At 39.9% G+C, this 23,443-nt stretch overlaps 3 protein-coding genes across 3 annotated transcripts in view; 1 reads left to right on the top strand and 2 right to left on the bottom strand.

Annotated features, from left to right (window-relative positions):
* Nucleotides 1–4,659: 4,659 nt before the first annotated feature.
* On the top strand, nucleotides 4,660–9,037 carry LOC104952238 (histone deacetylase 4-like). Its single transcript, XM_010779025.1, has 5 exons — nucleotides 4,660–4,779; nucleotides 5,299–5,432; nucleotides 5,853–5,934; nucleotides 6,093–6,231; nucleotides 6,452–9,037. Exons 1-5 carry the CDS (start codon nucleotides 4,671–4,673, stop codon nucleotides 6,492–6,494), a joined length of 507 nt encoding a protein of 168 aa, XP_010777327.1. The 5' UTR covers nucleotides 4,660–4,670; the 3' UTR covers nucleotides 6,495–9,037.
* Nucleotides 9,038–10,709: 1,672 nt separating this feature from the next.
* LOC104952237 (twist-related protein 2-like) lies at nucleotides 10,710–14,374 on the bottom strand. Its single transcript, XM_010779024.1, has 2 exons — nucleotides 12,136–14,374; nucleotides 10,710–11,261 (listed from the first exon to the last, which is right to left on the bottom strand). The coding sequence occupies exon 1, from the start codon at nucleotides 13,846–13,848 to the stop codon at nucleotides 13,222–13,224; it is 627 nt and encodes a 208-aa protein (XP_010777326.1). The 5' UTR covers nucleotides 13,849–14,374; the 3' UTR covers nucleotides 10,710–11,261; nucleotides 12,136–13,221.
* Nucleotides 14,375–21,189: 6,815 nt separating this feature from the next.
* LOC104952240 (histone deacetylase 7-like) overlaps nucleotides 21,190–23,443 on the bottom strand; it is a 21,815-nt gene continuing 19,561 nt past the window's right edge. The window contains exons 18-21 of the mRNA XM_010779028.1: nucleotides 22,561–22,648; nucleotides 22,155–22,274; nucleotides 21,931–22,028; nucleotides 21,190–21,295 (exon numbers count right to left, since the gene is read on the bottom strand). Of these exons, the coding sequence (XP_010777330.1) occupies nucleotides 21,190–21,295; nucleotides 21,931–22,028; nucleotides 22,155–22,274; nucleotides 22,561–22,648 (412 nt within the window). The remainder of the gene's footprint in view (nucleotides 21,296–21,930; nucleotides 22,029–22,154; nucleotides 22,275–22,560; nucleotides 22,649–23,443) is intronic.

Here is a 23,443-nt window from a genome sequence, read left to right as displayed (position 1 = left end):
GTTGTTGTTGCTATGGAAACAACATGACAGAGTGTGTGGTTCGGGTGCCATCGTGTGGCCTTCTGTAGGCATCGTACTTGCTTCGGCTGTTGCTTGGCTGTTGACCAAGTTCGGGGCCATCTTCGTGCGAAATTCTAATTCCATATTCGTGTGTCCATCTGGTGTCAATTTTGGGACCGTTCTCAAACATGTTCTCTTGTGCAAATAACTCTTTCTCAAATGTATAACGTTTTTTTTATACTTTTAGGATTTTTTTTTCACATATATACTTTTGCAATGTATTTTGGCCAAGTTCGGCAATTTCAAAAAGGGGAGACAACATTTCTCCAGCGTCCCGAACGTGAATGACACCTATAATTCACATGATCACTACCACCCAGTGTGAGATTCATTCAGATATACAACTGCTAATTTGAAGGGTTTTAGATATGAAAAAAGTCAGAAGCGGACCTTCTTTCTTAAGTGTTCTTGAGCAAAAGCACTGATTCCCTCTCAGGCCTGTTCTTTTGCAGCGTGAGCCTGACCTCTGACTTTTCCGTGCTAGACATTCCAGTGATAATAATTCTAAGCAGGGGGGGGGGATGCACCCAGTGTTTTTGAGGGGGAAACAAGTCACCTCCATGGCAGTGTCGTGCAATTTTATGCCAACACTAAAAATGTTCTCTGTAAAGCTGGAGAAAAGGGTTTGCATTCTTGTTGGATCTTATAAAAGAGAAGGACTAATATTGATCTGGCTGGTAAAGACCAAATCCCCAAAAGGTTATATGTATATAATGTCACTTTTAGTGCCAACTGGATGAAAAACACAAGTTGGACTAGATATAATCTTTTTAGATGGATAGTTTTATATCCACAAATTCAGATTAAAATCTCTTCCTTCCTGTTTGTGCCTTAACATCAGAAGTGAACTGGAGAGTTTTAGAGCTAGTTAATGCTGGAATCAGTGTTTTCTTGTCATGGTGAGAGACCTTCCTTTAGTTTTGGACGGTGTAGAGTTTCTGTGTTTCTCCTAGAGGATATGTTTTGTAGGTTTCTGTTTCATATCATGACAAAATACAATAAAAAACAGTCTCCTAAGTAATCAGATCTGGGGAGAGTTGAGCGGGATGGGCCTCCTCTAGTGCAATGGAAAACCACAGAAGTGATTCAAAGTATCATTTTTAATGCCAAATGCATGGCAAGATCTGGATCTAATATTAGTTCTAAGTTATTCTCTCTTTGTTTGAATCTGCCTTGAGCCCCAGATGGTGAGAGTTTACCACAACACTTTTTCATAGTTCTCTGCACAGATATAGAAAATAAAACCCAGTTTTAAAATGTGATGCGAAAGTTGAGATCACAGATACCAGGGGAATCCCGAGCTGAAATTAAAATGCTATATACATATATATATATATATATATATGTATATATATATATATAGAAACAACTAGACACCTCAGCAGTTCTGGGTCATATTACTGTATACCTTTATTGGATTTTTTTTTATCAAAACAATAATATTTGTTGATTAGAGGGTGCAACTAAGGTGGAACTGAACAGCATATTGTGATTACATGGTCATTACATTTGCTGCTGAAGGCAGATTAAAAATGTATTATAGGAACATAAGAGGTTCATTTCAGCATAAACTCCAGTCCACTGTTTAATTATAAATGCGTTGGTTTGATAAATTATATCAAGCATAGTAATAATAATAATAATAATAATAATAACTTTATTTGTATAGCACCTTTCATACAGGGGATTGCAATTCAAAGTGCTTTACATCAGTAAGAAATAAGACGTAAAATCAGTGTAGTAAATGGAGTTAATCTATATGAAAAGTCGTATCAACTGCAATAATGTTAACATGCAAAGGCAAACTCTAACATTTACTTATGCTAAACTTCAACTTACTTTTTAAAACATAAACATTTTTAAAAAGACTTAAATTCAAGTTAGTCAAAAAAAAAAAAAAAAACTGTAAAATAAAATATAAATGACGCAATAATGCTTGACACAACTGCTTGGTGTATATAAGTACCGTCCATTATTAGCAAGTAAGTACGTGATCATAATAATAGGAAGACCTAAGCAAACAGGGACATCAATTACATTAATGTAGCAATTTGATATTCATTAAGTAAAACAAATAAACAGTTTAGTTTGAGACATATGAAAAACACATGTTTTAAAGCAAGTTCTTGTTCAGAAGTCAGCACAGAGCTGACATAATCTCTTGTTAGGTCATATTGTGAAGCCACTTTGCCTTAACCCTTCAAAAAGAGCATTTTCCCTTTCATGCAGTCAAAATCCAAACGGCCCCCTTACCTCCCACCAAACACTTAGGCCTCCCCTTTGTAATTAATAAAGTTTGCAAATGCACAACAGTCTCTCGAAGTAAAAGCCATTGAATGGATCACATTTTATACGTTTTTGAGTGCTCCGACTTCAGAGGGGAACTTTTTTGCGTTTTCACCTTATCCTTCACTCTCACCCTGCCCCGCCCCCCCCACTCCTTATTTTTCCATCACCCCGACCCTCACCACCACACACATCCTCCCTCTGCCTCTCCTCCCTTGATTGATCTTTAATAAGCGTTCCCTCCTCTCCCATGCCCCCCTCCGTCTTTCCATTAGTTTGTCTGTAGTTGCTCTCCGTGGGGGGAGCGTGGCAGCTTTAATGGGTCTACAGGGGAGGTGGGTTTTCTGCGGTTAGGTGTGTGTGCAAGGATGAGTGGAGTGTGTGTGTGCTCTGCTTCATATGCACAGGGCTACGATAACGTTTTTTATGGATTGTAATGACTTTATGAATCAAAACTTAATACACCGCCAACAGGACGACACAAGATTTTTTTCTTGCATGTGTGAAAATGAATCCATGTGTTGTATACATCACTGTGTATCTGCGTGTGTATGCTCATGCTGGAATGTGTTTGTGTGTTTTATCTCTGTTTCCTCATTTATGTCCATGAGCTCATGTTGTCCATCTGCATGCAGTCAGGGGGTGTGTGTGTGTGTGTGTGTGTGTGTGTGTGTGTGTGTGTGTGTGTGTGTGTGTGTGTGTGTGTGTGTGTGTGTGTGTGAGTGCGTGCGCGCGCGCGCGTGCGTGCGTGCGTGTGTGTGTGTGTAAGGGGGTAGGGAGGGAGGGAGGTCTCCAAAGTCCCCAGGCAGAATAATGAAGTTAAATGGATCCCAGATGGACAGTTTTTTCCTCTTTTCTCTGTGTTGTCAATGACGTGAGGAGAGTGACAAGCCTCTAATGGGAAACAGACTCACACACTCCCACTTTGATCTCTGCCGACAGCATCGCGCTGCAGAGTCAAGCCTCCCTCCGCCGCTCTCTTCCTAACAACAATAGCATTAAGGAAGTCTTCTGTTTGAAGTCCACAAACAACACTGAGTAGCAACAGCACTGTATAAGAGCTGACTTGTGTAACTTAAGGCCTGCACAGCTTTTCCAACACAGAAACAATAGACCTTTGTCGGCTGCTGAGTCAAACATCAGCCAAACTTTTTTTGATTTGACCATGAATTTGTCATCTTAAGAAGGAAGAAGAAGTTTAGAAATGCACAGTTGGATTTGGCAATATTTCACTAAATATTATGGACAGTCTTCACAAGCAAACTGATTAAATGAAACCAAGTTAAAGTTTATCAATCAGTGATTTATAAATCAACTAAGATTTACAGCTCATTGTATTAATATTATATCATGTTCTTCAGTTAGGTCCAGATTTGACTCTTGTAAAGGGACAGTTTGGATGTTTTGAAGTTGGGTTGTATGAGGTATTTATCCATAGTACGTATGTTTCCCACAGTAGATTACAACAAGCTGTGGATGAGGGCTGCAGAAAAAAATGTTTGCAGCCTGAAAGAAAGGCCCACCATATAAAAGTTTTAGTTAAGGCTATATTTAAAATATTTTCACTGCCGTCAGACAGGCAACTCATCCTGCTATCTATGCTGCTGGCATAAAAAACCAACATGAGAGTTTCTGGTTTACCGCTGCCTCAATGGGTTTGTTTGTTTCTGTTATTGTGTGACTTTTTGGATGCCAAACTAACCAAAGTCACAACATAACACAAATAAACTAGCTGAGCAAGGATGCTAGAACGTAGATAACAGCTTTACTTACCCAGCAGGCTGTCTGATGGCAAGGTCAATTGTTGGAAATATTCTTAAAACCGCAAAGTGTACACTTTAACAGCTTTATTTAGGTAGATACAATACATGTTGTTGTTGCCACTCCACAGCAGTCGTTGAATCATACCAGCACAGAAGCTAAGAAGCTTACATTTCTTTTTTCGAATCTTAGAGACTATATTTAAGACATTGACTTGTTTTGGAATTTGTTATCCCGTCACTGCATAGTTTTACTAAGGTATTCTGCTATTGCTTTTTATATCACGCCAAGCAAAAATGCCAGTTTCCTTTACAACTATTCTTTGAGTTGAGCTCTACAATAAGTCTCATAATGAAGAATAAAGAAAACTACAATACACACAGATTTTGTTTTTCCATGTGTGTCTGACATCTTGTGTTATATGTTATACTGTATGTAGTTACAGCATGGAGATCACACACATGCAGTTTAACAGATATTACTGCATTAAAGAAGTGCAGCAACAACAACGTTTTTCAGTGGCCTATATTTGTGTTTGTGTGTTCCCCTTCAGGTCCGTAGTGATGCCCATCGCCCAGGAGTTCTCTCCGGACGTTGTTCTGGTGTCGGCTGGGTTTGATGCCGCTGAGGGAAACCCCGCTCCTCTGGGAGGATACAAGGTCTCCGCCAAATGTAAGCACGGCTCTCCACCACCGCCTATCCTGCAGACTTTACCTCCATCTCGATTTCAGCAACAAGAACTTTAAGCTGTTGTGGTTCACTATTTAGAGATATTAATAGATTATTACAGCTCCTGTCAAGCAGAGTGCAAGGCTTTTACCTTAACTGGCTGCATCACTGATGGAACCATAATTACAGTCATTAGTTGTTGGCATTTTAGCTGTGGGAGGATCCACAAGATAAAAATAGATATTTGTTTTCTTAGAGTATCGGAAATTATAGCGAGACTCATTTTGGTCAGTCTTAAGTAAGTGTTCTCATGATGCAGTTGACCTGCCAAACATTTTCTGCTCTGCTTTTGCATGGTTTATAATTTGTGTGTGTGTGTGTGTGTGTGTGTGTGTGTGTGTGTGTGTGTGTGTGTGTGTGTGTGTGTGTGTGTGTGTGTGTGTGTGTGTGTGTGTGTGTGTGTGTGTGTGTGTGTGTGTGTGTGTGTGTGTGTGTGTGTGTGTGTGTGTGTGTGTTTGCCAGGTTTCGGCTTCCTGACATGTCAGCTGATGTCTCTGGCTGGGGGTCGTCTGGTTTTGTCCCTCGAGGGAGGTCACGACCTCACAGCCATCTGTGACGCATCTGAGGCCTGTGTCAGTGCACTCCTGGACATACAGGTAAGGCATGCTGGGTAATGGAGTTCTATTTAAATGTTTGCTTTAGATTGACATGTTTTACTAACCTTTCCAGGGTTAGTGGTATTTGCAATTGAAGATAATATGGTTTTCAAAAGTTTTAGGCAAGGACAGCTGGACAAAAACAGGGATTGATCCAAGACTAATTGAATTTATTCCATATCGCAGGAGTAATCCTTTCAGTTGCTTATTAACTCAAGTATATGTATTTTACTGACAGCTTATTATCAGTTTTAATAAATGGTACCTTGCTGTTTTTCTATACATTTAAAGTTGGTCCTGATTACAATATAATATCACTTTTATTAACATACCTCCTAAGTCAGTATACAAGCTTTTAACCACTTTCAAACATGATCCAGAATAAAAGATTATCTTCAATACTGCCTCTCTGTATTGTAGGACCCACTGTCAGAAGAAGTCCTCCTCCAGAAGCCCAATGCTAACGCAGTGCGCTCCCTGCAGACCGTCATTCAGATACAAAGTAATTAATCACTCTTTTATTTGTGAAAATTCTTGTGAATTCCCCTGAGTTTCATGTTTATTTTCTTCCTCCTACCTACGTGATGCTGATATTAAAAACATGATCTAGTCCTGTTTGCATTACAACAAGAGTAACCTGTTTCTCTGTGGTTGTTGCAGGTCAGTACTGGCAGAGTGTGAAGGCCTACAGTGGATCAGTGGGTCTGTCCTACCTTGCTGCAGAGAGGAGAGACTGTGAGGAAACTGATGCGGTCAATGCTCTGGCCTCACTCTCTGTGGGAGTGCTGTCCAACAAGAGGTACAGCACACACACAGTCATAGGTTTTCCATTTTTTACAAATGATTTTTCCTTGTCCCACCCAACTGTCTTCTGATTTGTTAGTACCTCTTTTCACATTAGAGCAGGATTAGGTGTAACAAAAATATGGTTAAAGAATCAATCAAAGACAAGTATCCCACTTTGTCGCTTCATGTTGGCATTCCAAGCATTTCCCTCACTCTCTGTTTCCACCCTCCAGCCTCCCTGACGAGCCGATGGAGCATGACAGTGACTCCATGTAAAAAGATCAGACCAATCGCCTCACTGTCAGGATTTGGGTGCCCACCTGTAGCCTTGGATCTCCTGCGCTGTGACACAACCATGAATGGGGAGCGTTTGTAATGCCACTGAGCCCCACCCACCTGCCTTATTCACACACCAACAGACACACAATGTTGAAACCCAACAGGCCGGCAGTGGGAGCACGTCCAAGCTGGCAACCACTACCTTCTGAAACCTCACCAAAGAGCAATACAAGACAATGTCTTATTACTTTTGATGTCCTCTTACTGACAATGGATGGTGTGTGTGTTCAGAGGTCCAGGAACCTTAAAGGAACTGACAGAATTCAGATGTCCAGCTCTGAATCCTCCTGAAGCACTATGTACCAGCAGCCTTAACTATGCCTTAACATAAGGACCAGCAGATTTCAGAAGGAAAATACTTTGGATCATGAATTCCTTTCTCTTCACGTGAAGATACACCTGATGGATGCTCAAATATCAACAAGAAGGAAAGAATATGGAAAATAGGAGATGGAGATTGTCTGTTTGAATGATTTCATTGCATGCAGTTTAACCACTAGAAGAAAATGAAGACACAAACTGTGGTTTTGTAGAAATAAAAAAAAGGAAAATGTCCTTTTATTGCACTGTTCATTCCATAATGTGAACCGTAAGAGAAATTCCAAAACCCTGGGATAAAAAACAACATCTCCTCTGTAGATAATTAAAAAGGAGGATTTGGATGACATTTTATTCGCTCTATATCTGAGATGTCTTAAGTGAGGACACGTATCATCCTGATACTGTAGACTGTATTTCCTATGAAGTTAATCCAAAAAGTAGGCAATATTTTTCGAGCAGGATTATTTTTCCACTGCTGTTCAGTGTCTTGTACACACGTGTACAAATCGACGATGACCTTTCAATGTACCACTAGTATTCAAGACTGTATATTATTGTTTATATTTGAGACTAAAGGAGCGTTCATTCCACCGTGGCACCACTGAGGACCATTCGTATTGTTCTATAGTTGCAATAATATTAATGCACTTAAAGGATATCACCCAAAGAAAACTGCCTTAAGACAGCACGCAACACAAGGGAACAGTTTGGATTCTGCTGGACTTTTCAAAGACAACCTTTGGATTTAGAAGAATATCTTGTATGCAGACTTTTGTATACCGTCTGTTTTGATAATGAATGTTTTCTTTATATTCTTCAAAAAACAGCTATGGAGATCCAGGCTCTCTCACAGTCTAATTAAGGAAACATTGTGTTTTGTTTGCAACTGTAGCAGCTCTTCCTGTCACGTTACAATCAAGCTAGACAGTGCCATGCTAAACAAGTCGGCCCCTCGTCCACACGCAGGTCACGTTGCTCATTGAAGAATTGTTCTGACTGCCCAGCTGTAGGGGCATGTAAGGGCTCTGCATTCCAAAAGTAAAAATAACAAGATCGTGTTTCTTAGTTTGGAGGTTTTTGTTTGAATCCATTTTTCATGCACTCTTCCTTTGACCAGGTTAGGCTTTTGATGACCAATACTTGCATTGGTTAGATTAAAGCTGCAGAAAACTGAGTCAAAATGATTACATTTGACATAATGTGGCCAAAAAACAACATCAAATTCCATAATAATTCCATATCTTATTTTCTAAAAGTGAATATACACACTAAACCTCTGTAAGGAAATTAATACTTGACTGTTAGCATGGTTTTAACATCCATGATTGGATTTAAAGCAGCACAATCAGTTTTTTTTATCTTATAGGAAATAAAAACGGCATGTAAAAGAAGCTTTTGTAAATAGATAAAATAGCTTGAGATTAGCACAGCAAGTTAATGTGAATGGTCGCAGGAAGTGTCGGTTAGCATCCTGGTAGGAAACTGTAAGCGTTGCTTTAGTCGGACCCTGGGCATCATCTGCCCAACAGAAGGCCTCAAAGCGTTTATAGGAAGCAAAATGACAGAAGAGCTAAAACGTTTCTCCTTTGCAGAAGTCCCATTGAGAAATATTGCAGGTAAAGGATTCTGTAATAGGTGTCATTTTTTGTTTGTGTGTACATAGTATTCTTATCAGCAAATGACGGCATTGAAACTAAATGCTGTGTCTCTATTATCCAGCAGCAGGTGCATGTTGTGTCTATGAAGTGAATGTTGAGTGTGTGTTTGTCTGTCAAATACTGTAAATGACCTCCTGTATCATATCCCCAGCACCTGTTTTTTGCCTTAAGGAGAGGCCATTAGTGCCTCAACTCTTAATTCCCTTTAATACTGATAAAATGTGTACCTTCTCACTGTAAATAGAAACTCCATGACCAAAATACACATGTCACACATGTGCCTTGATGCATTCAGCAGGATGTGTATTGGTGTCTCTTGACTAACTGGACTTACAGTAACTCTGTGTATCTATAAATGTGACCTTGAAATCTTTATTTCATGCTAGTAGTTACTATTTACCTGTATTTTTACTGCACATTTCCTACCAAGTGTATGTATAGAAAGATTCTATTTTCTACTATTATTTTTGTCTTTTCCTCTTGATTAAAACAACATAATTTCCAGTATTTAAGCTTATTTTTGTCTTCTTTGTCTAAACTTCATCATATTAACTAGAAGAATAGGATAAATAATATATTATATTTGTTTATTTTTAACACATATTGAAATTGAGTAAAAGAGAATATTACTGGGTGTTATTCAAATATATTTAAAGCACATTTTAAGAAAATCACCAGTGTAGGATTCTTCTTCCAAGTGTATAGTTTGTGGAGGAAATATTCTTTACCAAAAGAGTGTTGAAATTGAGTAAGCTTTTACTGTTATTTTAAAAATGTTAGACAACATGAATAGGCTAACTAGCAATATGAGTTCAGTTTTAATGACATCCTCCATCTTGTCTTTAGCGGCGAGCTATAATTTGCTCAGTAAATTCTAATTGTGCAGTTAGCAAGCAGATAATACTCTATGCTAAGTAAGTGGTCATAATTAGCTAAAGCTAGCATTAAAGCTAATGCTAGCTTTAGCTTATTATGACCACACTCAGATTTAATATTGGGCTTGAAAGTCTGGTTACACCATCTGCTATAGCATTAGCTAGCTATCTTAGTGCTTATGAATATTGTAACCGGGTTAATGTATATTGTGGGTATCTATATCACATTTATTAAATTGTGTGAATGGTAGGAATGACAAGCTATGTGTTCAAACGACGCCTTTTCAGTCATAGCTAGTGTGTTTATTTTCAATGTCTTAACCTATTTCCTATCCATTCCCTCTGACGTTAGTGTAGCATTGATCCCAGCTGTGAAGTCTGTGAGCAGTCAGCTGCTAGAAACCTGGATCCACAGATTAAGCACAATTCTCGGGTCTGTGAACTTTTAATATGTATTAACGAGCAGATAACTTGTCCACTGACAAAGAGGCAGAAACTAAAACTGAATTGCACTGTTACAACATTATTGTTTTGCTCATTTACTGAAAATAATGCACATTACGGCAAACTTCGACCAAAGCATGCTGCATTTTTGGGAAGAAGATGAGCAACGGTTGAAATCAATGTCAAGTGACATCAAATGTAATATAAACCAAATTCAAGCCATTTTATTGATCAAATCTATACTATATTTAAGTGAAACCCAAGCATATTAAAATCTGTGAGACTCAATCTTAGTCACTCATTTAGGTAGCCTACTAATGTGTCTAACATTTCCACAGTGTTGATTAAAGAACACAGCTATACCGCAAGACAATTACAAGTAATTCTTTTATAATTTGTATAATAAAATCTGGCTGGCAGTTTACAATACCAACTCTGATAACGGCTGTTATGCCACAATGTAACTGTTCCTGTGGGTTAACACTGTGAAAGCTTTAATGATCTAACTCCTGCTAAAGGATACTCAAGTTCAACAGTAAAGCTGGCTGCAGGCCAGTGTAGCATAACTCCAAAGATCAAGCTAAAAACTATGAATTTGGGCCCAAACAGGCTATAAATATTCCTGGAGCCTTTAATTGCACATTAACTTGTTCTTTTTGGAGGAATTAACTGTTCCTGACTGACCAGGCAAAGGCACACAGACCTCATTAAAAAAAAGACCGGGGGAAGGAGGAAGGAAGGGAAAACAAGAGGCAGTTTAACAAGAGAGACAGGAGACAAAGAGGGTGTGGCGCTAGTATAAATCTTTGCACCGTTCATCATCCACTTTGAGCAAAACAACAAGAAACTTGTGAAAAGGTTTGAAGACAGTTTTATTTTTCAGACAAATTATTCATGTTGCATTACTACATCCATTTTGTTCTGCATGTGATATCCAGTCATGCTGTATCAGTGTCACTCCACACACTGTATATTCTTCAAGTAACTGCTCCTTAAAAACAAAGCCTTGCTTTGGTTGTAAACTGGTGAACAAGAGATGAACATACATTCTGTCAGAGATTATAGTCTTGCTTCAACTGCAGGTGAATTCTCTTATACAGTGACAGCTAATATATAAGTTTCCTTTTATTATATACAGGGAAAATAGTGATAATCACAACATTTAAACAATAAAAAATGTCCAGCTATTGTCCAGCTAAAGCTCTTTGATGGTTTAGTTTGTCCAGAAATGTCCTCTTGCCCCATATCTGTCTGCATCCTGATCCGGATGCCTTTTGATATTCTTATACACTCCTTTTCTCCCTAAGTGAGATAACTAAAAATATTCCATTGTATCAAAGTCCAAATGATTGAACCTTGATGGTAGCATGAACACCAGAGAAGATCACAGTCACTTTATTCAGCAGCTGGAAAGACAAAAAAGACAGACTGCTGATGAGTTTTTAGACGGTTTTTTTAAATTGATCCTTGTTTCAAAAAAACAAGACATCAATGGGGCAATGACAATCAAAGAGATTTAATTTCATATTTCCAAGTATACCACCAGGAAGAAAAAGCACATTGTCTTAAGTAGTGTCATCTATGAAAAATAACAGCATTTTTGTATTCATAACAAGCTAGAATTAATACACTAATTCAGAATACTTCTTGATTGAAATATAATAATACAAGGTTATGCATGCGCATTAAACTGGGGTTCAGTATTGACATATATGGGGTGTTGGCAAATGCAATTCAGGTCATTAATGTTGCAAATTTTCGTATCAGTGGTAAAAAAAGAAAAAAAGTAGCTGTCAGTTATTATCCAACTGCTGTTTTGTACATAAAATGCACAGGGGCTGCTTTTCTCTTTTGGCCCAAAACTTAAATTATTTTGAAATGTTAAGTGTCCTCTAACATTTCAGCGGATGCTGTTCCTCTGAGACCACACTGTGCTTACTTTGAGGCACAAGTCTTCATTAGTGTTCACAGGAGCTGGAAACATTAGCTACCTCCCTGGGACATGCTAATGATAGGTTGCAGGGCTTAATGCATATTGGCAATGAGCGAAGAAGTGGTTTGTCATGGATTTGTATCGAAACAAACAACATGTCATCTCTTTGGAGTTTGCTCCTTTCATAGAAATTGAAAGCTAAACTCTGTAGGTGATGTTCATTCGAATGAATTTGGATGTTTTTTTTCAAACCCAGACATTTAGAATGTGTGTGTTTCTTTATGGGTGCGTGCATAGGGCTACACCTATAGTTGTGCACATTTGTGTGTGTATAAATCAGCTCTCACCTCCTCCATCACTTCCAGTGGTTTATGGGAGCCCAGCAGGGAGCCACATCGGGCTCCTCTTTGATGGTGACACGCATGATTCATGGCTTTTCGAGACCGTTTGTTTTCATTACGCCTCCTCGTCAGCTCGCAAGCTGCATCACTGTTTCGTGCAACGCAGGCACATTTGGGCCAGAATGAGAGGAAAGAATTTCAAGAGGAGAGTTTTTTTTGGCACTACTAGAAACAAAGGGGCTTGGTTTGGGTACGGAGAGAAGAAACTTAAATCGGGACGACGGCTGCCCTGCCCACGGCTGTTTTTTCCACCAGCGCTTGGGTTCAGAGGTGGTCAGGGAATCATGATATGTTTTGGAAAAGTAGGAGTTTAAGGCTTGGAAAAGTCAAAGGTCCAATCTCTGTTGGAACATCCAATTTGATCTTTCCAGTTCTTCTTCTCTTCTAATCCCTCCTCTGCATAGTGGTTCTTTATATAACACAGAACCTGCTAGTCCCAGGCTGGAATAAAGTTCAAATGTGGCTCCAAGTATGCATACCTATGAAGATGATGATAAAAACGATGCTAAAGGTGGAAGTTATGATGATAAAATCTACGGACATGACACATGAGGTCAAATTACAGAACCCGAGAAAGTCAGGAGATTGAATGTTACTATCTGTCACCTGTCATGTCCTCCTTTGGGATTCATGTAAACAAAGCACAAACGCTGTAAAAAAGAATCTTTAAAAAAGCTTGGAATCATACGCTGGGCACAATGTCCCTGTTCTACTTCTCTTGAATTATACTATTGGCATACTCAAGCAGTAATTGCTGCTTTAGGCAGACAACATACAGAAATACAACAATCCATCTGGCATGTAGCTTGTCAACAATAGTGGCTTTAAAATCAGCTTCTTCCTACTGCAAATGTCAATGTAAATAAGTCTTTCTGACATCATTGAGGCAAACCGAAGAAGTTGATGTGATAAATAGTCCACAGGTGAGCTGACACTCCTCCGCCCCTTTGCGTCAAGTTAGAGTATTTCCTTGTCAAGTGGAATTCATCATACATTTTACGGCAACAGTCAAAAGATAACCCTTAAAAGGGGCTAGTGGCCAGCAGACATGGATGACCAGGCCCCCTCCATCCTCCAGACCGAGAAGGCGTAGCTCAGTCTCTCGTGGGCCAGGTAGTTACATCCAGCCATCTTGGTGTCCATCTCGTCATTCTCCAGAACCTTGTACAGAAAGTCGATGTAGCGCGACGCCAACTTAAGGGTCTGGATCTTGCTCAGTTTGTCAGAGGGGAGTGTTGGGATTATTTTACGCAACGATGTGAAGGCGTCGTTCAGAGATTGCGTACGCTGTCTCTCTCGGATGTTGGCGATCACCCGCTGCCCGTGAGGGTCCTCCAGACTTCCGGGACTCAGGCCAGGAGAAAGGGACGGTGCCGAGGAAGGTGACCGATCTTGAGGACTCCTCTTGGGTCTTTTCGGTCTGGTTAGGGTGAAGGTCTGGATGTCCTCCCCTGGCTTGACCTTGCCATCGTGTGCAGATGTAGTCGGAGTTGTAAGTTGATCATCCGCATTTGAGCCTGTCTGCCGTTTACGCCCGGTGACCCCAGGTGTTGCTACGACAACAGGGCAGGCGTTAGAAGGTGGTCTTCCTATGTTTTCCTCGCTGGAAACCACCCCTCCCTCGGGGTGGTCATCATTGGACTGCTCCTCCTCTCGCATGATTTTCTGTCTTCTCTTGGGACTCTCAACCCTTCACTTTTCTGAATAGCTCCAGTGCTTCTCTCTTGCCTTCACTATATCTTTCTCCACTCCCCCCCTTCTTCCCTCACTGTTTTCCTCCTGTCTGTTTGTCTTCAGGGAACTCCCCCTGTTACGTTTCTCCGGCCTTCTGATGTGTTGTTCTTCTTTTCCAAAAGTGATCAGCTTTGCCGAACATGCCAATTCGAAATGGGTAGGTAATCAGCACTCGGCTTTGGATTTCCACATTGCCTCTTCATCTACAGATGTGGAGACGTGCCAATGGTATCTTTTCAGCTTCTGTCAGAGTACACTGCATCGGCAAATCCAACCGTTCTCATGTCCCGCTCCTGTGGCTGCATGTGAGACAACAGCAACCTGAATCTGACTTTTTAAAGGGAGGGAACCATGAAACGTTCAGCTTCCCTCCCATCTGAGTCACCGATTGGTCCGGAGAACTTTTCTTGGACAGCTGAGCTGAAGACAACAGGAAGAATGAGCCATAAGCGATTGGTCGGATCAAAGAGACGAGGCGGAGACAAAGGTGCGTCGTGCAGCCAACCAAATCTAACCCTGGTGACGCTCGCTTCTTGTCAGAGAAGTTGCCCAAGTTTATAGGTTCCAGATTTCCTCCAAGGCAAGACGCTACCATCCCCCATCTCGCTGCCTGGCTCTCCGTCCCCCCTGCCTCCACAACTCAGCACCATCATCAAGTATAGTTCAGAGAAAAAGAGAAAAAAAAAGGATCTCCACAAATGTTTTTGTTTCTGGGTTGACAGTCATATCACTTCGTTCTGCCTTTATAAATAGTGAAACGTGGTGATTCTTTAACACGTAACATTTCATCTACATGTTGTAATGGTAAAATATGTGGGAAATAATTATTTGATGGTTGATATTGTGGTTCTGAAGTTCTGAGAAGAAGGTAGATCTGTCATCATTAAAGATTTAATAGGAATAGCCTAAATTAGCAAAGGTAAATACAGAAATACTATAGTACCCCTTCTTACAATACCATCACACTAACTATGGCCTCCAATCAGACATCATCATAAGGCAAAGCATCCTTATTGGTGTTCCAAGAAATAATTGGAAAAGTCAGCTAGAAATGTCACACCTTCTTCATGAAACAACAAAGACGGTGTGTTTTATTTTGCTGCCAGTGAACTGGCTGTTGTTTTTCATGATAGACCTGGAGGGAGAAAAGAGCTGGCACACTGTCAGCTCTGCAGCAGCACTGAGGTCTAATCCCAGCATTAGGGAAATAATGAGTTGCGTGGATCAGTGGGAGGCCTGCTCCACTGAGCTACATCCAGAACAAGCCTCGGTCCAGGTCCAACGTGGACTTTGCTCTTAAAACTCCTGGTTGAGACTCAAGCATGGCTAACAGCCACACATCTAAAATGAAATGGGCTATTGTTACCGTTTTGCGATTCAGAGGCAAAATGCTTCCCTCCGAGTAAAAAGGATTTTGTTCAGAACTGGAAGTGTCTTCTAGTGAACTTGAAGATGGCGCAAATCGAAATTAAGAAGATACACTTCCATTTATCATTCCACTTATGTGTATGTTTTTGTTTAACGAACTAAAACATATATATATATATAATATATATAATATTTAGAGGTACAGCCCCATGTCAGAATGTGCCCCATTTGAGGTTCCAGTAATCCAGTGTTTGCTTTTTCTTCATTATCTTCGTCTATACCCTTGTGCAATCCAAGCCTCCACACAGAACCTAGATTTTCCAATAACACACTGGAGTTTTAGTCCTATCCCATTGTAAAAGATATTGAGTGCTTATCCGTTTTAAATGTTATCAGCCCATTAAATGTCTGCTACCAATTTTCTAGGCTAAAATAACTTTGTGTTACTTATGGTTGTTACGGAACAAACCATTATGTAAATTACGAACGCTATGTAACTTTCCTAACATGGACACGTCACTCAATATTGACTTTTGTTTTCACATGGGACTATGATTCTCTAGGGAGAAGTTCCTGTGTTTGACCCAACCATCGTTTGTACATCTTCCACTTAACCTTTATTGGTTTTTATACTATTTTTTCACATCATAATCAACCACATTTGTATTTGTTTCGGGAACATTTTTGGTGAATAGATGATAATGACATTCTGAACCCTTTCTGAACTTGATGTGGTGGTGATGTTGATTGATTGATGACAAACTTCTGATGAGCTCAACCTGGGAAGTGGATATGATGAATGGAGGTAAATCTAGGGTGCAGGAGGCCCGCAGCGTTAGCGTCTGAAATGACAGCTGACTACAGATTGATTGATGATTGGCTGTTGCAGACAACTGAGAGGGCAAAAGTACACACATACACATCCTTTACTCAAGTAGAAGTACAGATACTAGTGTTTAAAAATACTCTAGTAAAAGTAAAAGTACTGACTAAACTTCTTTACTCAAGTCAAAGTAAAAAAATATGGGCTTCGAAAAGTACTTAAGTAAAAAGTTCCCATAACTACCAGCTGTTTCATAGAGTAGCTGGTAACTGGAGCTCACTTTATATTAATAGAACAATAAAGATCTTCTATTTTGATTTGTAATTATGTAATTATGTAATTGTTAGGTAACTAATGTTTCAACACTGAACAACAACCATTTAGAACACAAGCAAAGAAAACAAGTGGGGAAATAAACGTTTACATTGTAGATTCTAAGGTGACTCTACCTCTTCCTTGGAAACATCACAACAATTATTACCGTAATGCTTTAGAAAAAAAACTGAATTGAAGTGAGTTATATGGTGAACTTTATTTAAAATTGTGGGATCAATTAATGAACAACCCAACTCAATAATTGTGTTGTGTGCACGCAATGACTCAAATAATATTGATCAAGCCACCAAACACAGATTAAAACTAAAGTAACAAGCCTGTTTTGAAAATGTAAGAAGTAGAAAGTACAGGTATTTGTGTTAAAAATGTAAGAAGTAAAAGTAAAAAGTAGTCAGAAAAATAAGTAGTGGAGTAAAGTACTGATACCAGAAAGATGTACTTAAGTACAGTAACAAAGTATTTGTACTCCACTACTTCCCACCTCTGGTTGCAGATTGTGGTAAAATGTAGTTGGTTAAAAAAAATAGGGTTAACCTATAATCAGCTTATTAGAGGCAGCAGGAGGAGAGAGAGATCATTTATATGGAAAAAAAGTAGGTAAACTTCTCTGAACTTGCACATGCTTCATATGGTTAAGTAATGTTTAAAGAATTGAGATGAAATAGGATTCATTCTCGACCGGGACTCTCAAACAGTGATAGGTATTAGGACTCCTGAGTGACCAAGGTGCTGAATACTCTGTTTCATTGGGGCTGCCCATTGCTTCCAAAGGGTTATCAACATTTGTACCAAGAGACGTCACGTAGCAATGAAGATATAAATATGAATACAATCGATGTAGGAAAATGTATGGTAGTCCTCAAGGATACATGCGTTTTGATGTGAATCCTTGAATTGAACATACATGTATTTGTTTCAAGGCAACCCAGAACAGCAAAATAAGTTACAATAATATAACCGCCATATTGGAAAAGTTGTTTTTAAGTCCAGTCCTCACTCTTCTTTTAGCTCTATTTCGTTTATCTCTTATCTCCTAGATGCTCATCTATGTTCCCCACTACTACATGTGTCTGCTGTTTGGTGTTAGACTTGTAGTGTGTAATGTGCTTATCAGAGCTCTTTCACAGAAAACAGCTGGCTGGAAACAGGGTCAATGAGAGTCAAGTTGAAGTGCGGAAAACGACAACAATATCCTAAAGGTGGCTTAAAGCAATATACAACAACATCTTTCATGCAGACATCGTCATTTGATCCATTATTAATATAAAGCATATTATTTAGTGCAGCTCTAACAAATGTGATAGTTTGAGGTTTGAGATATGAGTAACAGTTTCTCAAACTCTGACGAAACCAGGCGTGCAGTCACACAATGACCAAACGAATATAAACACAATCAGTCTAGTGTTGAATGACTAGAAATATTTACACCAGAGAGCCTGAGTCAAAGTAACAATCCTTCTCTCATGCAAAGCTTTGAGTATTTGTGGAAATTAGCGCCCATAAATACAGCTGAGCAGCCAAACTCATTGATTCCTTTTCATCTTATTTTCTGTATCCGTCATCAAACCGTGCGTCCTCTCCACAGGCAATGGGGCACCTGTGACGGATCACAACTATTTACACATCACAGCTCCCTCGAAACTCTTCCTTTCTCGCTAAAAAATAAATACCTCTTAGCAACGGGACTGTGTGACGGAAAATGGATATCAGGTCTTGATATAAACACACGTATTGGGTCAGGGAAGAGGGGAGGGGGCGGGCCACGCTCACAATGCTTGGTCTTGTCTGGGAAGGCCCCCCGGAGGCTGACTCATTCAGAAAAAAGGGAAAGAACACCGGACCCCGTCTGTTTGAACTGCATGCTCAAATGAGGACTTAGCATAAATATTTCCACCCAGAGAAATGGGAGAATGTTATCACATGTGCAGCTTATGTATACACACACATGGCACACACACATGCTTGCAAATTCATGGGTTTACACTGTGGCATGCATTACACAGACGCACAAATAAAGACAGTCCACTATATAAACAAATCAGTTACAGGATGTTAGGTACAATACCTGATAGAAATCTGTTTGTCATTTTATAATAGAGAAAACACATTTAGTTGTTTTCCATAAAAATAATTGTTGGTAGATTTGGTTTACTTCAAAATATCCACCATGTGCAGATATTTCTTTGAAAGGGAAATAATATATTGTTAGTTTTTCTAGTGTTTTTTACATTGAGTGATCCTGACATCAGTGCTGATTAAGGTATAGGTATTGTTTTTGTTTTTTTCGGTTCACCTAACCCTGAAGGTCCCATAGCGTTTTAGCTTCTGTCAGCTCATTGTTTTAGGTTAAATGTAGTTGTTTATTTTCACTCAAACAGCTCATTCAGAAAACCTCCTAATACACTATAGCATCTAAAAGGAGACACTCTGTAACTTACTAGCGAGTTAAGAGCTAATTGTACAGAACCTTAACTGCATGTGAATCTTTCCCTGTATCTGTTAGATTACTGATTCCCAAACGGTGGCACACGTAGGCCACTTGGCCATGACATCTGACACAGCATCAACTCAGTGTTTGTTAAACGCTTGTTTTGGTTTTATTGCCCCGGACTTTACTGGTTTGCTTCGCTCTCACTTTTCCAGCTGTAGCAGGGAGACTTCTCCAGATAAACCAGCTGTATGCAGCCTGCTGAGAAACAAACAGCAGACAGACAAGGCTAGTGACTGTAGCCTTTACCTGAGATATGGCTAGAGAGGATCTGTCCGTGTCTGTGAATATGAAAAATAACCCCTGCGCAAAGGATTGTGGGCCAGGACAGCAGAAAAGAATGATGAATGATACATGTCACTCGATGCAGTATGACATCCTGGTATTTTTGGCATACTGCAACTGTATATTGGGACAAACTAAACCTTTTCCTGGCTTATGGTATTATGGGTATTTTAACACACAGTTGCTGACAGGAAAATACCTATGCATGACAGCATGATACATGTTTGTCATTTTAAACTTCTCAAACATTTATATACCTTTTTCTGAGATGTTTTAGTATAACATACGTCAGCAGCTTGCTCTGCAGCCGATTACTCAGCTTCTAATTATTATTGACAAATATTTTATTCACAAATGAAAATGGTCGGACTCAAAACTGTACTTTTAGTTTCGTAATTGAACTTGAACAATATGGCACTTTAATGGACAAGATGAAAAGCAGAACAAAATTGCAAAAAATCTTTATGTGAATATGTTGAAGCTTTTCTTTTTTAGTTTTTTAAATTATTTGAAATGGAATCATTAGGGAGCTTTCTTGGCGAATGGGAAGGTACGCCGTTCTTTTGATATTCCTGGGGGGGNTTTAAAGAGGAAATATCATGCTCATTTTCAGGTTGATATTTGTATTGTGTATAAAGAGCTTTTTGAACATTAAAGCATGGAGACATTTCAGAGTAGAGACACACAATACAAATATCAACCTGAAAATGAGCATGATATTTCCTCTTTAAACATTGAAAGCAAATTATTTTGGGTTTTCTTAATTGCCGGTTGTAATTGAAAAGGGGGTTGAGACCTTTCTGACTTGAAAATCGTGTCAACCTACTTTCTAAAGAGCAGACACTGTTGGATAATTCGAGATTATTAACCCCCCAATTAGCAATTCCCTCTCACCATCTAAAAAAGGAATGCTGGTTGAGCGAAACCCAGCTAAGTGAGACAAACTGTGCACGATGTTCTCTGTTTCTGCATCCATCTGAGAGATATAGTGTCGTGCTAAAGGCGGCCAGGTTTACTCAAAGCACAAAACATTCACAATATGGCATGACGACGCAATTAGAGCTCACATTAAAACTCATTTAAGAACTTAACTGTACAGTGTCTTCGGGTAATGGGTTTCATCCTTTAAGCCCACGTCACACTGTCCCGAAATGGAACACCTGATGGACTCACGCATATGGAATTGTGAATTTCGCACGAAGATGGCCCCGAACTTGGTCAACAGCCAAGCAACAGCCGAAGCAAGTACGATGCCTACAGAAGGCCACACAATGGCACCCGAACCACACACTCCGTCATGTTGTTTCCATAGCAACAACCACTTCCTGTCAACAGCGTAAGCTCACCTTCAAAATAAAAGCATCTAAATAAAACAGGAAGTTAACCTAAATTAAATGTAAGACATACAACTGCAACGAAAGTAACAAAAACAATGTAATATCCTTTTCAGTTTCACAGAACACAAATTGTACTATAATACGATGGCTACACGACGGCATTGTGAGGGCTTCACGTAGTCATGTTGCCTTCCTAAGACAATCAAGCAGCTTCTTGTTTCCTTCGTATTGTCTTCGTGAGGCGAAAAATGCCCGATGGCACCGATGATCACACGAAGTAAAGACGAAGATGACACGATTTGAAAATGAACCTTTGCAAGGTCTTTCGGCAATTTTTTGGCATGCAAAAGATTTTGCCACCGCTCACGAAGTTGCTGCTGGAGCCTGAGAAACTCCACTGGCGGTCATACGATGGCCTAAGATGCCATCACGAATGGCCCGATGTTGTTACAATCAGAGCCGAATTTGAACATTTTCTTTATCGTGTGTCCATCTGGTGTCAATTTCGGGACAGTATGACGTGGGCTTTAAGATCATGGCCCACACATTATGCATGTGTGTGAACGTGTGTGTTGGTCCCCAAGTATGCTACTGTGTAAACATATGCCTTCTTGTGAGCATACGCACATTTACACCCATTTCTGTACGTCTGCGACTTTTCCAGTAACCTTGCGGTCATGCACCAGACGACCAAAGAGCCCACACTGCTGAAACTTTATTGGAGCCAAACACACCCTGATGACAATTATCCAACCCACAAACAGGAAGTAAAGATCCGCAGTCTGTCAAACAAGGGACCTGGAGACCGTTTACGGCAAGTTATTGGAAACAGGGAGCGCCAGACACATGCTCTCCAAATGAGGAGGATTATTAATTACGCAGGAAGTGTGTCAGAGGCGCTGTGTTGCTGAGCCTCTGATCATCGACTCGTGTTTGTTGTGGCTCAGTGTGAAGGAAATCAGAGGAATTGTGCGATTACTCGCTCACTCATTATAACTCATTATAATTCACAATCATCAAACATAGATAATCTGCTTCAATACTTATTGGGTTAACTTTTGGGCTAACGTTTAGAAATGCAGAGACAGAAAGACAAACACAGCCATAAAGTTTGGCAGAAGTGTAAGTTGTTGTTTTTTGCGCCTGATTGAAATGATCGATGTTGCTGAGTTTAAATAAACTTGTGGCCAATACGTCATCCCGGCTGTTTTGATGCACAGCTTACTGGGGCTTAAATCCTGACGACATACAAGGCCCAACAGAATCAAGCATTTTTTGTGAATGAACCCTTTAAATTCGTAAAAACTTAAACTTATCTCTTATAATGTCAGCTTGTGTTACAGTGTTTTGAACAGAGCTGTTGGCTGTACCTGAATGCAGCGAGGTAATCAGCATCTCCCATGGGGGGGTCCAGGCCTCCTGTGAATGCCACATTCACATTGAAGCCCTGGCCTGCTCCAGACCCAACCTGAACCCAAAATAAAACACATGTTGTATTTTATTCATGCAGGGCAATTGTTTAATCAAAATACATATATGTATCTCCCATCTCAGCTGTAACGAAGGACTACAACGTGGCCTGGCCAACACCCACCTCCACTGGTGACCCACTGCCAGGGAAGAAGTTTCCATTGTCGTAGCGATGAAGTGAGATGTAGAGAACGCTGGGGTCATTGTAAAACACTTCCTGGGTGCCGTTTCCATGGTGAACATCCTAGCAAACAGAAAGAGGGAACACATTTGAATATTACACATACCAATACCAAAGAAGATACATTCAAATTAGGGAAGCAGCAGCTTTGTTCAAAGGGACCTGTCTAGGGAACCGGAGGGTTGCCGGTTCAAGACCACTTACTGTCAAAGTGCTCTTGAACAAGGCACTGAACTCCAACACTATGATACGTTAAATGTTGAATAATTTCACTGTGGGAGAAATATAGGATCTCTGATTTCACAGTATAAACAACAGCAGTGAAGCCTCCAGCAAGAGGCCAACTCACCCAGTCCACGATGAGGACCTTGCTGACGCTGAGCTTGTGTTGGAGCTGCTTGGCGGCTATGGCCACAGAGTTGAAGTAACAGAAACCCCTTATGGACAAAGAAAGACAGGATGAAGTTGGAAGGCAGTGACTGAGAAAGCAAATACTTTAAAAGGATAGTTTAGATAGTTTAAATTATGATTGTATGATGTACTTAACTGCAGCCAGTGTAATATTATTCAGTGCTATAAGCAACTGTCTATTTCTCCAAACTTGTGGCGTGCAGACCACCATCTACTGCAGGAAATATGCTTAAGTATCTCAGAATAACAACAGCTATACCTTTAACTGAGAAAAGAAAATGCTGAATGTCTTTTTTAAATGTCTTGTTTTTTGCTCAATTATAGAAAGAGGGATGTACAGTCAGTCAGGAATACTGGATGACTAAGCTTTGGCTGTCTGATGTGTCTGATAGCTTTACAAATCTTATTTTGTTTTAATGTTGCCCACAACTATTCTTCAGCAGAGCATTCATCCACTAATGTATATTATGTCATTAATGTGAAATGGCAAACAGTAGAGTAGTTGTACATGATTGTACTGATAAATAGTAAGAAGAATATAAAAAAGTATAGCAAAGGGAAAACACATACACAAACAAACTATTCATCTTCCTTATTGTGTCCCTTTTGTCTGTCACATCATAAGTATCATCCACAGAGAAGCTGCTGACAGTGCAGCAAGTGAAGAACAAAGCACTGCGGCGGGGCTGAGCATGTGAGTGACACACACACACACACACACACACACACACACACACACACACACACACACACACACACACACACACACACACACACACACACACACACACACACACACACACACACACACACGCACACAC

Source organism: Notothenia coriiceps, unplaced genomic scaffold (assembly GCF_000735185.1).
Source record: "Notothenia coriiceps isolate Sejong01 unplaced genomic scaffold, NC01 NC01_scaffold00019761, whole genome shotgun sequence".
Taxonomy (NCBI): Eukaryota; Metazoa; Chordata; class Actinopteri; order Perciformes; family Nototheniidae; genus Notothenia; species Notothenia coriiceps.
Note: the sequence above shows the minus strand (reverse complement) of the source record. Positions and strands in the feature narration are given on the sequence as shown.

What these genes read in the sequence shown, in the direction of transcription:
- LOC104952237 (XM_010779024.1), bottom strand. Translation starts at nt 13,848, where the DNA reads ATGCGAGAGGAGGAGCAGTCCAATGATGACCACCCCGAGGGAGGGGTG.
- LOC104952238 (XM_010779025.1), top strand. Translation starts at nt 4,671, where the DNA reads ATGCCCATCGCCCAGGAGTTCTCTCCGGACGTTGTTCTGGTGTCGGCT. An exon ending in ATACAAGGTCTCCGCCAAAT is followed by an intron (nt 4,780 to 5,298) that starts GTAAGCACGGCT and finishes TGTGTTTGCCAG; the next exon opens with GTTTCGGCTTCCTGACATGT. An exon ending in GGAGTGCTGTCCAACAAGAG is followed by an intron (nt 6,232 to 6,451) that starts GTACAGCACACA and finishes TCCACCCTCCAG; the next exon opens with CCTCCCTGACGAGCCGATGG.